Source organism: Mustela nigripes, chromosome 8 (genome assembly GCF_022355385.1).
Source record: "Mustela nigripes isolate SB6536 chromosome 8, MUSNIG.SB6536, whole genome shotgun sequence".
Lineage (NCBI taxonomy): Eukaryota > Metazoa > Chordata > Mammalia > Carnivora > Mustelidae > Mustela > Mustela nigripes.
Genome location: NC_081564.1, coordinates 39411315 through 39429761, shown reverse-complemented (window position 1 = coordinate 39429761; position 18447 = coordinate 39411315). Strand labels below are relative to the sequence as shown.

Genomic DNA, 18447 nt, shown 5'->3' with positions numbered 1-18447 from the left:
CTTGAATTTATGGAGACTTATTTTATGATTTAACATGATCTATACTGGAGAGTGTTCCATGTGCAGTTGAGAAGAATATTTATTCTGTCACTTTTGGGTGTAATTTTCTATATATATCTATTAAGTCCCTCCAGTCTAATGTATCATTTAAGGCTGATATTTCCTTATTAGTTTTCTGCTTGGATAATCTATCCATTGATATAAGTAAAGGTATTAATGTCCCCTACTATTATTGTATTGCTGTCAGTTTCTCCCTTCAAGTCTGTCAATATTTGCTTTATATATCTTGGTGCCCCTTTATTGGGTGCACATATATATATATATATATATATATATATATATATATATATTTTTTTTTAAGATTTTATTTATTTATTTGACAGAGAGAGAGAGAGAGAGAGAGAGAACAAGTAAGCAGAGTGGCCGGCAGAGGGAGAAAGAGAAGCAGGCTCTCCACTGAGCAGGGAGCCAGATGTGGGGCTCAATCCCCGACCCTGGTATCATGACCTGAGCCGAAGGCAGCCACTTAACCAACTAAGGTGCCCCTGCATATATATTTATAAGTGTTATGTCTTCTTGCTGGATTGACTTTTTTATGATTATATGCCCTTGTCTGTTATTACAGTCCTTGTTTTAAGTCTGTTTTGTCTGGTATGAATATTGCTACTCCAGCTTTCTTTTCACTTCCATTTGCATGGAATCTCTTTTTTCATCCCTTCACTTTCAGTCTGCATATGTCTTTAGATCTGAAGTGAGTCTCTTGTACACAGAATATAAATGGGTCTTTTTTTTTTTTTTTTTTTTTTAGCCATTCTAATGGTCACTCTATATCTTTTGATTGGGGAGTGTAGTCTATTTATATTTAAAGTAATTATTGACAGGTATGTACTCACTGCTATTTTGTTAATTACTTTCTGGTTGTTTTTATAGTTCTCTTTCTTCCCTTGAAGTTTGGTGGCTTTCTTCAGTGTTATGTTTAGGTTCCCTTCTCATTTTCTTTATATATTTGCTCTAAGTTTTTGCAAAGTTATTTGCTCTAAGTTACTGCAAAGTTCACATATAACCTATGTATGTAACAGTATGTTTTGACTTCACAGTAACTTAAATTTGAATACATTCCAAAATTGTACATTTTTCTCTCACCCACATATTTTTATTTTTGATGTCACATTTTACATCTTTTTATTTATGCACCCCTTAACTAATTGTTGTGGTTTTTAAATTTATTTTGCTTTTTTCTTTTAACCCTCATACTTGCTTTACAAGGGATTGATTCACTATCTTTATAAATTTGCCTTTTCCAGTGAGATTTTTACTTTCTTATATTTTCTTATTATTAATTAGTGCCATTTCTTTTTGGTTTAGAGAACCCTCTTTAACATTTCTTGTAAGGCCAGTTTAGTGGTAATGAACTCCTTTAGCTTTTGTTTGTCTGGAAAACTCTTAATCTCTCCTTCAATTCTGAAATAACATTGCCAGGTAGAAAATTCTTGGTTGGGAGTTTTTTCCTTTTAGCACTTTGAGTATGTTATGCCACTCTTTTCTGGCTTGTAATGTTTCTGCTGAAAAATCTGTTGATAGCCTTATGGGGTTTCTTTTGTATGTAGTAAGCTGTTTGCTCTTGCAGCTTTTAAGATTTTCCCTTTAACTTTTACCCTTCTAATTATAATGTGTCTTAGTGTCATTCTCTTTGGGTTCATTTTATTTGTAACTCTCTGGGCTTCCTGAACCTGTATGTCTGTTTCCCTTCTCAGATTAGGAAAGTTTTCAGCCATACTTCTTCAAATAAGTTTTATGGCCCTTTCTCTCTTTCTTCTCTTTCTGGCACCCCAGGATTGCAAATGTTATTTATTCCTCTTGCTGTTCTTTCAGAGATCTCTTAAGTTATGTTCATATTTTTAAGTTCTCTCTTTTTTTTTTTTTATTACTCTGTCGGGTAAGTTCTTTTTTTTTTTTTTTTTTTTAAAGAGTTATTTATGAGGGAGAGAGAAAGGGTGAGAGATAGCACATGAGTAGGGGAGGAGCAGGAGGAGAGACTCTTCAAGCAGACTCCCCTCTGAGTGCAGAGCCCATCCAGGGCTCAATACAATGATCCATGGGATCATGACCTGAGCTGAAACCAAGAATTGGATGCTCTACTAACTGAGCCACTCAGATGTCCCTGTCTGCATCTGTTCTATTGTTTTATTCCAGCTCACTGATCTGATATTTGGCTTTATCCAGTCTGTTGTTGAATCCCTCTAGCATATTTTTCAGTTCAGGTATTGTATTTTTCAGCTTTGTAACTTATTTTTTTTAATTTTTAATTTTTTATAAAATATATTTTTATCTCCAGGGGTACAGGTCTGTGAATCACCAGGTTTACACACTTCACAGCACTCACCAAAGCACATACACTCCCCAATGTCCATAATCCCACCCCCTTCTCCCAACCCCCCTCAGCTTTGTAACTTCTATTTGGAACTTTCTTATATTTCCGATCTCTTTGTTGAGGATCTCACAATTGATCCATTTTTCACCTGGGTTCAGTGAACATCTTTATGATTATTACCTTAAACTCTGTATCAGGTAGGATGCTTATTTCCACTTCATTAATGTCTTTTTCTGATGTTTTGTCTTGTTCTTTTATTTGACACATATTCTTCTGTCCTTTCATTTTTTTCCTGACTCTCTGTGTTTGTTTCCATGTATTAGGTAAATCAGCTACCTCTCCCAGTCTTAAAGGAGTAGACTTGTGTAGAAAATGTCATGTGGAGCACAGAAGTGCAATCTCCTCTGACGGCCGAGCTGGATTATCAAGTGGTACCCCCTGTGTGGACTGATGTACCTATGGGCAGTGGCAGGTCTGTGTCTGCAGCTTGACATGGGCAGGGTTGGTGTCTGGCCCACCTGCAATGCATGGCTGAGCTGTGGTACTGTTCAGGTTCCTGAATGGCCAAGTTTGGTCTCCATGCAACTTGGAGAACAGAAAAACCTGCTTAGTTGCTGTCTCAATTGTCTCAGTTATTGAGAGAAGAATATAGAGCTATCTCATTGAATTGTTCTGGAAAACAAAGAGATCTTTTGTGAAATATGAAGTGAAACTACTATTAATTATAAACTATTTAGTTTTAATTAATTTGTAGCATAGTTCTTTGAATGAAGGTATTTACAAAGAGTAACTCAGTAAGCTAAATATTTTACAATCATACTATAATGGGAGATTGAATTGAGATTGCCTTTGGAAAAAAGGTAGTCTCCTGTGGTCTGGCTTTACAGAGAAAATAGCGTTTTGGGAAAATATTTTTTAAAAATTGTATGGGACAAAAAAGAAGAAGTGTGAAGAATTTAAAACAAAATGACGCTCTTTGGAAAATTTAAAAGCCAATAAAACAACTTTAAAAACAACTTAAAAAGCAGATAAAAACAACATAAAAAGAGCTCAGAGTTTCTTGTATCTGAAAAGGACATGTTGGCTTAAGGAAGTAACTATGTTCAACTGGCAGGGCTAACTTTTCCACATTAAAATCTAAGAGGAAGTTCAATAGTAGAATTCCTTAAATAAAGGAGTTCTTAAAATATAATGGGCAAAAAATTCTATAGCAATTTTTAGAAAGATATATGATATTCAAATGGATGATTCTTTTTATAAATGCTCTAGAAAAGAGAAGAGCAAATACAATGCCAGCATTTCTTTTTGTCCTTTTTTTTTTTTTTTTTAAATTCTAACTAGTTGGTGCCTGGGTGGCTCTGATGGTTGGGCCACTGCCTTTGGCTCAGGTCATGATCCCAGAGTCCTGGGATGGGGTCCCTCATCAGTCTCCCAGCTCCACGGGGAGTCAGCTTCTCCTTCTGAGAAGCTTCTCCTTCTGAGTCTGCTTCTCCCATCTCACTCTCTTCCCCTCAAATAAATTTTAAAAGCCTTTGAATAAATAAATAAATGAATTCTAATTAGTTAGTTAACATAATGCCAGCATTTCTAATAGGCCCCAGATTAATCCTCGAACAAAGCCTGTGTAGATAGACCTGGTGCAGTGTCAGAGTTAAGAAAGGTATAGTTAAAACATCCTCAAATCTTTTTAGAACGTCCTGTGGCCTAATTGAGTTTTTACCAAGCATTGAGCTACTGTCACTTCATGGGTGAAACTCATAAATATCTGAAGAGCTGTACTCTCTAAAGCTGATTAATGTGTGAACAAAATGGCTCAGATACTTAACTGGCAGGCAGTCAACTTGATATTCTGCTGTCACAGTCAAGGCTTCCCTATGGATATTCTCATCTGGGTGAAAGGCTGTCCCACCCTCCAACAGAGTTGGGCTGGAAAAGTGGACCAAAATCTGTCAGGACCTACATTTTCTCAACCTTTGAATCTGCTCAAGAACATGAAGAATTCAAGAAAGAACACAGGAGATTTAGCTATAGAAAATTAAAGAGATTATTTTGGTGTAAAAAGGATTTAAGAAGAATTGTCTTGAGTTTGCTGCCTCAACCTTACCTTACACAAATCCTTAATATGGACAGGGGGATACCAGATTGTGGTGGAATGGCATTTTAATGGTCCCTTCAGGCTTGCCACCACACCTAGTATATGAATGAGCTAAGGTACATCCCAGGGCTAAAATGAATGATTTGGAAATTAACTGTCCCTCCTCTCCAAAAGATGATTTAAAAAAAAAAATTGAAAGCCAAAATGAAACCACAGTAAACTGTTATATTCCTATATATTTCATAATCTGATAGGCAATTTTTCTCATTTAATTTAGTCTTTTACATCAGCATTAATAGTCCTTTTAACAAGCTTTAGCTATTTGTCCTTTTCCATGGGGTGTGTGTGTGTGTGTGCACGTGTGTGCTCATGTTTAAAAACATGAGTCACGTTTAAAAACAGAATAGAAGAGTGGGACAGAATAGAAGCAGAGAGAATTGAATTAATGCAATCAGTCTACGTGATACTTAGCTCCCCTATGTTTAAGACCAAAACTGCTGGCTGACCTACCACTTTGGTACTCACATCGTGGCCTCCATTATAGAATATCTAGGGTTAAGTTTACACACTGTGGCTATAAAACAGAGTCATACTCACTAGCCAAAACATGTAGTCATTCATTATCTTTTTCATTTAATAAATGACTACAACACACCAGGTACCAGGCCCTTGCAAACAGGAAGAAAAGACACACAGTTCCTGTTTTGAAGTAGCCCACAGTTAAATCAAAGTTCATAACCCTGCTTTCATGCTAGAATTATCCAAGTGGCTAAATAAACAAAAATGAACCTATGCCCAGGCTCAGTCCTGGAGATTCTGATATAATTGGTCTGCAGTGGAGTCTGAATGGAGTCAGTATTTTTCAAAAAAAGTTCCTGGCATGATTCTCATGTACAGCAAAGGTTGAGGACTACTGTTTTAATGGCTGAAAGAGAACAGTTAATAAACAAATACAAGGGAAATGTTCTAAACGAAGCCAGTTGAGCAGAACAGCCAGCCTGGCTTCCTCCTCTGAATCCTTGAAGACTCCACTTCTAGGCGACTGAGAGCTCGTTTACATTCTCAGTCCTGCCAGGTGCTATGACAAACCAGTTTTCAGAAACTGGAATTGGTTAGGAGGTTGTCAACTCAATCATTCCTTCCAGTGTTGCATTCTTCTAACCTGCCTTGCTCCTAGTGACCAAGTCCTAACTTCTGGTAACTGAAGTTAGGTTGGGACTCTGCCTTGTGTTTGGGCCCTCCTCTCCATCACCTGAATTCTCTGGCTGGCTGCTGAGTCTCTGGTAAGAATACCTACAGCCTGTACCACCAGTCATTTTTTTGTCCTCCAGATCACCTGCCACACCTTGGCAGGTCTTTCTTTTATCTTCCATCTGATCTGGCTCGCCTTGCCTCCCCCTCCCCCTCTGCCCCAGGCTTGATGCAATCAATATAGATACCATTTGAAAACTATCAAATATCAAGATTAGGAGTACCTTTTATATACTAAACAAATATACACTAAATATTTTTCAGCTTATTCTTCTTACAGGCTTTTTTCTAGCTTAATTACATTTCTTGGTAAAGCCTGATACACTGAGTCTATTTTTCTGGATCCTCATCGGCAGAACAACTGGACATTCTAGTAGGGCCTGAGCTACGTCTGCTGGCATATTTATTGACTTCAAAGGGAGACCAGTGATCCTCTAACTCTGGTGGATTAAGTTAACTTTCAACTCAAATTCAGATTACACTTGTGATACCGTGCTAGATTTATCTGAGGCTTGCTGTTACATGATGAGCTTTATTTCTGAAATGTTAATAATACATTCCAAAAGAAGTCATTCTTCTGCAATAGCAATCCAAATTTCACATCCCAAATCTTGAAATTGATAACATGCCTCCCCACCTCTGCCCTATCCATTCTAACATATAATACATATCTAAGCAAAAGTAAAATATTGGTATTTAAGAAAATCATTAAATACAGTCAACTTTACACTACAGGTAAGTTTTTACAAGGACTTATGAAACCCCAGTTTACTGTCTATTCAGATATGAGAAATATTTTATGAACATCTATTATAACTCTCATCACACACCATGTTGTAAGTTCTGAGTTTTCCATGTAGATTGTAAGCCCAGTGTACAGTGATGATATCCTATTCCTCTGCTCCTGTTGCCCACACATATTGTGCTCACATACCGTAGCTGCTTAAGAAATGTATGTCCCAAGAATGAATGTGCCTGTTGCATATGAACATATCCACGTGTCTCCTGGGTTTTGGTGTTCCTTTACAGTGAAGGACTTTGACTTTGTGCATCCCAGGGTTCTTTCCTAGTCTGTGAGCCAAAGGGTGGCTTCATCTCCTGCTGTTTTGTGGGTCAGTGTCTGCAGCTGTTCTTTGTAGTTATATTCTGGGAATGGAATGGCCACAAAAAATGACTTCCAAATCAGTAAAACAAAACTCTTTACCCACGAGCTCATCAGAAGATCATTTTCTGATGGTAAAACTTCTGTAGGGGTAGTTTTATTAATGTCATGCCTGAACACCTGACATTCTGAGACTATTGATGAAAAAATAAGAACTCAATTTCACCTTCCTTCAGTTAATCAGATTTGGAATCCATTGCATCAAAGGTGCTTTTAACTGATCCATGATTAGGTTAAGAGTTTACCTCTTTGGTGACCTAAATGTTCTTACAAGAGTTTGCAGTTGTATCTTTTTGCACCTGCATTTGTTTCTATTTCTTTAGTAGTGGCAACCCCAGAGTCCGCTTCCTATACAAATATATATTCTGGTGTCTTCACCTATTGCCTTTTATCTGGTGTGTATGTGTCTAGCGTTGTCCTGTTTTCTCATGGAATTTTACAAAAGGTACTTATAATGAGGTGTGGCACTTTATCCAGACAACTTTTACAGTTGTGTATAAGTCATTTTTCACACCCAGGTCTTAGAAGGCAGTTTTAAGAGTAGTTGAAAGTAGGTTATGAAGTAATAGGATGAGAAGGGTAGATACTTCCTAAAAGGATACTTTTGATACACTTTTCAAGTAATATGCAGGGAGAGAAGAAGTTTCTATGTTTACTTTCTTGCCTTATCATAAAAATAAATATCACATTATATATCTACTCTTTGTTTCAATCTGAAAATCGATGTGGATTGAAGTGAACATGCTTGGACTAGAATGAAGGCAAACTTAAAATAGCTGGTTAATACTTTTTTAATCCTCTCTCATTTCAAATGTTTCTTTTGAAGTTATTTTTTATTGATTTATAATTGGCCCAATATTATATTAATTTCACATGTACAATGTAGTGATTCAATATTTATGAACTGATCACCTTGATAGACCAAGTTACCATCTGTCTCTTTACAAAGTATACAAAGTGGTTGCCTATATTCCCTATGCTGACTATTACAGTGCTTTCTATACTGTAACTTCTATGAACTGAAATATGTAATAACTTTGAAAAGCAATAGAGATTAAATGGGAAGATAAGTAATTATTATGTAATAATCTGAAACTATTTGCACAGTGAACAGTGTAAAGTTTGTTCACATAATAAAGGGGAAGACTGTATTCCCTAGCTCAGTCATGGCATCTCTTGAAACTGGGAAGTGAAAGTTTCTTCCTTTCTATAGATCATCCAGTTAAAACTGCTGTTAATTTTACCCAGGAGTCAGCAAACTATGGCCTGCAGGCTAAATTTGGCCCCTTGCCTCTTTGTATGACCTGCAAGCTAAGAATGGTTTTTATTAAACAGTTGAAAAAAATTCAAAAGAAAATTAATATTTCAAGGCATGTGAAAATTACTTAAAATTTAAATGTCACAATACATGAAATATATAATGCATATAACTGGCACAATAAAGTTTTACTAGAATACAGCCATGTTCATGAGTTTATGTATTATCTATGGCTTCTTTGGTTATGGCAGAGTTGAGTATCATGACAGAGCTGAAAATATTTACTGTCTGGTCCTTCACAGAAAACACTTGATGACCCCTGACTTGACTTAAAAGATACAATTAAATAAATTCTGCTTTTGTTTAAGAATCATGCTTGTTCACTGGGCTGTTCAGCTCCTACAACTGGGAAAATATTCTTATAGGACTTAATGGCCACAGTATGGTGACAGAATAATGTCCTAGAAATGTACACTTGAAATAGTCCAGGAAACATACTTTGACCAAGAACTTCCCCATTTTTAGGTACAGTCCAGAATAGCCCTGGATCACTTCAAACCTGGCTGATTCCTGTCCTAAGAGCGCCTGTGATGCGATAAACAATTCACATCCGCAGGCCAAACTTATCAGCTATTCAGATAGCATACACTGATAATTTTGAAAATTAAGAAAAACATAGAAAGTAAGATTGAATTGCTCTGGTGTCTTACACAGATGAGATTAATCTTAATGAAAGTGTCAAAGCCCACCTGGACGGGTTTCTGCCACAACAGGCCCAGCAAGGTCCGATGGCTTGCCAACACCCGCCTGGTTGATGGCTCGGACACGGAGCACATAGCTGACACCCTCCTTGAGGCCTTGTACCTAGAAGAAGCAGGAACAGAAGTGATGGGTGTTCCGTGTCATTTGAACAGAGGTGCTCTTCCTGTGCACAGACGATTTTGTTATAGAGCTCAATTTCTCCCATTCGTGGAACTCTATCTCCTGTCCTCACTTAAGGTTACCAGATTAACATTTTTTTTTTCCAGATTAAACTTTTCAACATGTACATGTTTTTCTCCACCTCAGGCTTGAAATGTATCTGAATATAAAACATCCAGGAGAGCGAATCTATATCACAATGGGTATGAAGATTATAGGACATCTCTACTTCTTTATTCCTATATTGTTTGAATTTTTCATCATAGGCATGTGTCTGTTTTATAATCAGAAAAATCAGTAAGTCTATTTTCACTTTAAAAACTGTGGACAAACTCTGAGATAATTTCCTTACAGAAAATTAACCTCCTGGTTTGTGGGGCACATTCAATCTCAGTGTCAATCTCTCTCCCTCTCTTCTATATTCACCTTTCTTCTTTTTCTTTCTTCAAATGAGTGAACTTAACCATTCTTTGATATGTTTAAACTCTATCATTTTTTTCTTCCCACCCGTATTTTCTAGGCTGTTGGTCCCCTCTGCTTAGCTTCTTATCCTTGTTTTGTTTACCCTGAGTCAAGCCCAACCTCAGCTCTTGGGATCCTTTGCTGCATCAAGTTGAAGATTTGGAAATTATTCTGGCCATAAATATACACCATCACCATCAGATGTATCTGATTTTTTTAAATGTTCTTTGGGGGTTTCTTTAAATCTACAGGCCTCCTGACTCATTTTAATAACCAAATAGCATGCTAAGTTCCTGACCTTCCTTCTCCTTTTTCTTTCCCCCATGAAATGCAACCTTTCCCACCTCCTCAAGGTTTTAGAAGAGGTTAGGGAGCTCACTGGCATATGCTAAGATGAGTTAATGGTGTGTTTCAAGGTCATCTCTCTTGGAGGATATATTTATATTTTTTTATGGGGACAGTAAATACCTCAATCCTGGAGAGAAGCTGACAGACAGTATGGACTTTAGTCCACAGTGGCAGGTCAATGGGAGAGAACTTGTAGAGCATGCATACTCTGAGAATCTTCCAAGGCCCACCCTCTAGGCAGTGGCTTATTCTGGCAACAGGTAGGGCTGCAAACTAAATGCAGTGTGCTGTTTTCTGTATGACTGTGGTGAAGCCACACTTCTTTCTAAGTAATGAGTCAGAATCATATTCCCCACAGCTTCTGAAGCCCTAGTGTGAATTCAGGGTCTCCAGGTGTCACTCCTGACATAGGAGAAAACATTCTTTTGAGATATCCATTTGTTACAAGTGAGATTCACTGGCTTTAGCAGAACAGTCACTGGCAGATAAGTTAGGAATTTGTTCAGTTAGAACACTTTAGAGCAATCTGGAAGCCAAAGATATGGATAAGGGTGAGGATTAGGTCAAGAGTTGAGTGAACCCATTCCACTAGCCTCTGAGGGCTCATATGAGCACAAGCATGGGAGAGCCCATGAAGTAAGACAGTGCATGACTCAAAGGAATCAGCAGGTAAAGCCTTGCTGGCATGAATGCTATGAAAACAGCACCCTTAAATCAAAAACCATCCTCTAAAATCAATCAATCAATCAGTCAATCAATCAGAGGAAGAAATGAGAAAGTCACCTTTCTAAAACTGTGAGTAACCAAAATGTAAGGTGGACAGTTGGAGGAAAGGAGGAAAAGAAGATAGACGAGGGAGCTTGTAGATGTTTGCCAAAGCTATATTAAGGGATTCAGGTTAAATATAACCAAATTGCTTTAAGCATCAGAAACTTTGCCCAATCCCAACCACTGTCAAATGGAATCTTACCAGGAGCCCAATATAGGAAACAGACCACAACAGAAATGTGTTTTATCTTGCTAACTTTAGAGTTAATAGTATTAGGGTACCATTTCTTCTTTTTAAAAAAAATGTTTCTCAAAATATGAGCACTGTCTTACCCTCAGGTATGTGTTCTTAATAGCTGCCTTATTGAGTCCTCGCCACTGGTCATCTTTGGCATGGGCCTCCTTCAAGTCCACAAAGTAACCCGTGACGGGAGTCCTTCCCGAGTGGATAGGAGGCTTCCATTGCAGAACCAGGGAGGTTTTCCTGACTTCACTATATTTGACATTGTGCGGGGGTCCTGAAAAAGAGAGAAACGGAGACCAAAATATAAGAATTATGACATACATGTCAAAATGCAAATATGTGTAAATCTAGAGCCATATCTGAAGTCTTAAAGCTGAATCCAGTGTTCTTTTGTGAAATCTACTATTTGTATAGAAATAGGTATTTTGTGGTCATTTTGTATCAAGTTTCCTCAATGGCTCTCCATCAACCTACTAAGTCCTTTTATGGGCAAGGCAGTTAGAGTTAATTCAGAAGGTGTATGAAAACTTGCTTTCAAGGGGTCCTTGGGCTTCTAGTCCTCATCTTTTATCAAAAACAGTTTAATTTGGTTGTCAATTCAGTTTCAGATTATTTTTGGATAGAAATCTGAAACTTCCCCTAACTTTCAAATTAGGATGAAGAAAGCAACTCTATTTGATGGCATATGAATATAGATAGTAATATTTCTTCTACAGGAAAAAGGAATATGTTATAAACTAGATCTCTTCTGGAGGGAAATCTTTCCCATAAAGCATATATTCCATCTACGAGTAAAAAAACTATAATTACAGTTTACAAAGAACTTTCACCAAAACAAATACAATCAAGCCTATGGGTCTCAGCTAAACATTGCTAGGTATTTTATGAGACCCAAACATTGCTAGATATTTTATATTTATTTATCTCATTCATCCTTAAGACAACAGAAAACTCAGAGAAGCCAAGTAACTTGACCAATCTGTTCAGGAAGAAAGTCAAATGTCCTCCCTGCCTATGTGCTCTTTGCACTCTTGGGAATCTAAACTATAAGCGACCCCCCCCATCCTTCCATGCCCACCAGCTGCTATGTAAGTGATATATTTATTTTCTTTTTTCCTGACCTTTTTTTTTTTTTAAAAAACTGATTTCTAACCAACCAATCAAAATCCCCTGAACTAACTTACAGTGCCCTAAAAGCCAGCTACAAACACAGCCTCTATCATGCTATGCTTTGGCGTTTTGCAAATTGATAGCTCAATATTTATGGGGCCCTGTCCCTTGGCTTAGTGTGTCATCCCTGCCTTCCAACAAGGTAAGAGGTTTAAATAACATGGTAATATATTTAAATAATAACATCAATGCCTTATAATAACATGTCATGTTCTGTTTTACAAAGGACTTTTAAATCATTTTCTTGTGCCATCCTCAGAATCCTGTGAGGCATCCAAACAGATAGCACTCATCCTGCAATCTCTTTTGCTAACTAAATCTCTTTCAGTTGAAACGTCTTCCACAGGTCTGCTCAGAATTTCTTAGTTTCTAGTTACTCATATTTTAACTTGATTCAGGAATTGCAAGAATTTAAAAACAGATCCACTTTTGTGTAGGTGAGAGAAAGAGCTTAAGAAATACCAACTGGCTTAAAGAAGGTACATGGAGGGGCGCCTGGGTGGCTCAGTGGGTTAAGCCTCTGCCGTAGGCTCAGGTCATGATCTCAGGGTCCTGGGATTGAGTCCCGCATCAGGATCCCTGCTCAGCAGGGAGCCTGCTTCCTCCTCTCTCTCTCTGCCTGCCTCTGCCTACTTGTGATCTCTCTCTGTCAAATAAATAAAATCTTAAAAAAAAAAAAAAAGAAGGTACATGGAAAGGCAGCATATTTGCCTCATATATTTACTGAAGCTGAGTGAGTGCTTGAACTGCTCTTGGGTTTCTCTTGTAAGCTTTTTATTCACACTTGACAGAGAAGTGATGTGAACAGAAGCTCTCTAAGCAAAGGCAAAAATGATGGTTCTTCAAGGGCACTAGGGTTTCAAGTAGAGAAAGGGGGTGGCATCAGAGACAGGGCTGGATCTACCCAGTATACTCCAGTATGGCCTTGTGTATGTTGAATATTAAATCCAAGTGAGAGAATCAAGTCATCCTGTGGCACTCATTGGGTCTGTGAAATTGGTACCACTGGAAGCAAAATAAAATCACCCACCAAAGACTTTAATGTTGTTGTTTAAAACTTAAGAGGCTTAGTAAATTTCTTTGCATTCAATTTTTTAATTTCTTCAGTGTTGTTGCTGTATATGTTTTTAAAAGCACAGGTAGGTGTTTCTACCATTCTCCCCGTTTTCTTCCCTGTTCAGTCAGCCATTCACTGTGGCAACCTGCAAAGGAGAATATTTCCAGCCAGGTTGAGGAACTTTATTGTGATGCAGAGTTGAGACAAAAGTGCAGAGAGAGCAGAAGGACTGGAGAAGTAAGTGAGGGAAATAGGTGGAGCAAGTCCAGTACTTAAGTCCTGGGCAGGGTTGTGAAGTACACCTTCATAATATAACAAAGAGCTAGCAGCAAGGGAGGAGAGAGACAACAAGGAAGAGGAGCCACATTGGCTGAGCTTGGAGAGAGGAGGATGATAAATGGCATGAGAATATATAAGAATTAGGGAGTACAGGAAGAAGTTTTTGAGACATTTTGGTGTGGATACGAATTAGATGCCCTTTGATGGTCTTTAAGAAGCACAGACAAAACTCAGAATTCCTTTTAAATGATCATGTGGAACTTGGATTTTGTGCTTCGGGTTAGTCTTATTCCAAGCAGAGGTATAACTATGATTTACTGGGAATACAAGCACAAGAAATTATAGTCATTTTATGTTGGTATTTATATTTATTATTTATATTGGTATTTTTATTTAGTAGGATTATAAAAATACCTCAGGTAAACATAAGGGGCCAAGAGAATGCTTTTCTCTTAGAACTATCTATAAGGTACTTAAATTTACTTCCAAGTTGGAGGTTCTTTTAGAAGAAACTCCAATGGTTTTTATGGTTTACCTGGAACAGCAATGGTCCACTCTTCACATTTGAAGCATGCACTTACTGCTGAGGGCTCTCCCAATCCGGCGATGTTCATGGCTGCCACTTGGAATTGATACACCATGTTTTCCTTCAAGTTGCTAATCTGCAACATGACAATATCTCAGATAGTGGATGTTGATTCAGGTTCATTTATTTAAGTTGTTCAACATTTTTTTTTTACTTACCCACTGTGTTGGATACACCCTGAAGTGACCCTCAATGAGTCATACCCTTTTGTAATCTACTCCCCTTCAGTGTGGGTGAAGCCTGTGACCTGCTTCCAACCAAGAATTTATGGCAAAGGTTTTGGAATATCAGTCCTGTGATTGTAGTTCCATCATATGGAAAAGGAGAGGGGATATTACAGATGTAATTAAAGTCCCTAATCAGAGGATTTTTGAGTTTATCAAAAGGGAGATTATCCTGGGTAGGCCTGATTTAATCAGATGAAAACTCTCAAAATGGGGTCTGGGACTTTCACAATGAGAGCACTGTCTTGATGGCCTTGAAGAAGCAAATGCCAGGTTGTGAATGGCCTAGCCACACACAGTTGGAGAAGGGCAGCCTCTAGAAGCAGAGGGCCCCAGACTTACAGCTGAAAGAACTGAATTCTGCCAATAAGTGTATCAGCTTGGAGGAGGAACCCAGCTCCAGAGGAGAATGAGCCCAGCTGACATCTTTGTGAGACCTCATGCAGAAAATCCATCTAAGCCAAGTCTACACTCCTGACTCATGGACACTGTAATATAATAAATTAACAGAAAATTAAGGCTTATATAGATGAAAATTACAAAAATTCTAAGCTAGGAATCAAAATATTCAAAATCTTGTCATTTTTTGCTCCTTATTGAGTGACTTAATGTTTTCTATATCCCTCAGAAGAAATTCAGTTATGGTAAATATATGTGATAAAATAATGAATGTGAAAACATTTGCAAAATAGAAATGATGGACTATATTAGTGTGAAAAAAATCTATGGACTATACACAATCCTTTGAGCTTAAAAATGCTTAATAATTGGGGGTGCCTACGTGGCTCAGTCACTTAACTGCCCAACTCTTGATTTCAGGGTCCTGGGATCAAGCCCTGTTCCAGGCTCTGTGCTCAGGGGAGTCTGCTTGTCCTTCTCCCTCTGCCCCTCCCCGCTCATGTGTGCACACTCTCTCTCTCTCAAATAAGTAAATAAAATCTTTTTTAAAAATGCTCAATACATGGAGGCATTGATGTAACCAGCTGAGTTAACAAAGCTTACCTACTGTATGACTTAAAACAAGGCAAAACAAGTATGTATCTATGATCTAGTCTACACCTGATTTGATCATGAAGTCATAAGTTCATCTGAAAGAGGTCTTGTCATGCCAGTTATTTAGGGTATAAGGTGAATATAACTGCTACATGTTATGGTAACAGAATAATACAAACTCTATTTTTGATTCATACATACATGCACACACATTCCTTTTAAGAAGGGAAGATCTTTTTAAATAAGAAGAAACCATCATGTAGATAACTTGGATCTAAAAGTACTTTATTCAGGAACCAAGTCTGTTTTGGGCCTCCATTAGTATGACTAAACATTCTAGTTTTCCTGGGTCCTAGTTTAAGGATATAGGCAGTTGTAGTGTTGAAACTAGGAGAGTCCTAGGCAAATGGGAAAAGTTGGTCATTCTAGGCTTAGGTGAAATATTGTAGCATGGGACTTCTATTTCTGGCAATGGTGAACTAGGCTATAGAGATTGTCTTGCTAAAAAATTCAAAATACTAGATAAAAATATCTTTTAAAAATCTTTTCAAAAGCATCAAATTAGTGTCACAATGTTACAGAATTATCGGGACAGAATAAAGGGAAATACAGAACCAAAAAAAAAAAAAAGTGGATTTTACCTTGGGGATAGTGGCCAATAAAGAAAAATTTGACCTTTCGTTTTGTTTATCAAGCAGAAGAACACAGAAATCAAAGCCTAGAGCCAACCTTAAAAAGGGGATAATAAAAGAGAGCCCTCTACAGTTAAGATGGAACCCTAAAAGGTCTTTACTCTTTGGGAGTAAAGTTGAGTTAGAAATAAACCTGCCTTTATAAAGTGCAAATTCATACTGCTTGATTGTCCAAAAAATTAAAGCCTTGTATTTAAGAAAAAAAAAAAAAAAAAAACTGAACAGGTGGTATCCCCAGGCACCTTGCAGAAGCAAATACAAATCCTCTACAGAGTAAGATGCCTTCATCCTATAGCTCAAATTATTCATGAAAATATTTTAATGACAATGAGCAGCCCACAATCAAGGATAACCAAACATAGGAAATAAGACATCATGAGCCAGGCTACAAAACTAATGATAACAGATACAGACCTGCAAAGATATTAGATAATAGAATCATCAGAGATTAGAAAAATAGCTATGCTTACTATGTTTTAAATATAAAATACAAACTTAAAATATCTGTAGGACTAATCCTGAAACTAATATTATGGTATATGTTAACTAAGTAGAATTTAAATAAAAACTTGGAATCTAAAAAAATAAATTAAATAAAATATCTGCAGGAGATAGCAAACTATAAAATACTTTATAAAATGTAACCTTAAAAAGGGAAAAATACAATCAGAGAAAAATAGTGGATGTGTTTAACAAGAAATCAGATGCAAAAGAAGAGCAAATTTGTAAACTAATGGAAAGTTATAAGAAATTACACAGACCACAGATCAAAAAGATACAAGGATCAAAGAGAGCAGAGTGATTAAAAGACGTGGAAGACAGAATGAAAATGTCAAATACATGTTAGAGTTTCAAGAGGAGAGGGGAGAGAAACTAATGTAATCTAGACAAATCTAAATAATTACTGACTAGAAAACAATAACAACAATACTTTTGAATTAAAAATTGACTTAAAAGCACACATACAGAAACATACAATGGGAATAGAATAAATGGCTTAGGTATTCTGAGGCCCTATTTTTCTCAGACAAGAGTAAAACAGTAGAATAAATTCAGACTGCTAATTTGCTCACTGTAATTTCTGCAGTAACCACCAAAAACAAACACAGAAACCCAGAGTCTATACCTTTCAAGGTAGTGTAGAGGGAAAAGGGGATGGCTGAAGGAAAAAAAATAACTATTCCAAAGTAGTCAGGTTAGGATAGAAACTGAAACAGAACAGGCAGGACAAATAGAAAGTACAAAATAAAGATGATTGGTTTTTCAAAAAAAGTAATAAAAACATTAAATGCTCTAGTTAAATGACAAAGACTCTCAGGTAGAAAAATATCCAACTCTATATTATTTTTAAGAAACATATAGGGGTGCCTGGGTGGCTTAGTGGGTTGGGCCTCTGCCTTCAGCTCAGGTCATGATCTCAGGGTCCTGGGATCGAGCCCCGCATGGGGCTCTCTGCTCAGCAGGGAGCCTGCTTCCCCCTCTCTCTCTGCCTGCCTCTCTGCCTACTTGTGATCTCTGTCAAATAAATAAATAAAATCTTAAAAAAAATTTAAAAAGAAAAAAGAAACATATATAAAGCATAAAGTTAAAGATAGATAGAAAGTCAAAGGAAAAAAATTATATACCATGCAAACACCAACCAAAAGAAAATTGATAAATTTATATTAATAACAGATAATATAGATTGAAGGGAAATATATTGTTAGTAATATAGAAAGTCACTTTGTATGCATCTAATAACACCCCTTCAAAATATATAAAGCAACATTTTAATTGGGTGAATTTTATGATATGTTAATTATATCTCAATAAAGTAAGATTACCCTTCAATTTTCCTTTCCAGTACTGTCCTTGTCAGGTATTTATACCAAATTAACTCTAGTCTCAGGGTAATTTCATTCATAAACATAGAAGCAAAAATACTAAACAACATTAAACAAAAAAAATCCAGTTATATATAGACAGAGTATACATAATGTCTAGCTTAGATTTATGGCTGGAAGGCAAGGTTATTTCAACATTAGATAGTTACTGGAATATACCACATTAAAACTAAAGGGAAAAAATCATGTAACCATCTCAATAGATTCAGAAAAAAAGATTTCATCATTTTAACTAATTCTTTTTTTTTCATTTTAACTATTTCTTAACTAGGAACAGAAGGAAACTTACTTCAGCTGTCTATCAAACACTGATAGGAAATATAATACTTAATGGTAAAATGGTGAAATGCTTTCCTTTAAGACAAAAATCAAATCAAGAATGACCAGGACCACCACATCTATCAATATTTTATCAAAGATTTTAAGCAGAAAGTTAAAAAAATGAAGCAAAAAATATAAAATTTGGAAATGAAGAAGTTAACTGTCTTTTATAGATGATATGATGATTTACACAGAATCAAAAAGAGCTCATAGGTAACTTATAGAAACAATAAGAAAATTTAGCAAAAACCTATATAAAAATGATGTATATTTCTCTATCCCAGCAATAACAAAATGATATAAAAACATACTATTTAGGGGCACCTGGGTGGCTCAGTGGGTTAAGTCTCTGCCTTGGGCTT

General features: G+C 36.7%; 1 protein-coding gene across 6 annotated transcripts in view; it reads right to left on the bottom strand.

Moving 5' to 3' along the window:
* Positions 1 to 18447, bottom strand: part of MYOM1 (myomesin 1) — a 159477-nt gene that overhangs the window by 34023 nt on the left and 107007 nt on the right. For all 6 annotated transcript variants that reach the window (XM_059409283.1, XM_059409282.1, XM_059409286.1 and 3 more), the window contains 3 exons: positions 13922 to 14048; positions 10970 to 11154; positions 8887 to 9001 (listed from right to left, as the gene is read on the bottom strand). In XM_059409283.1, the coding sequence (XP_059265266.1) occupies positions 8887 to 9001; positions 10970 to 11154; positions 13922 to 14048 (427 nt within the window). The remainder of the gene's footprint in view (positions 1 to 8886; positions 9002 to 10969; positions 11155 to 13921; positions 14049 to 18447) is intronic.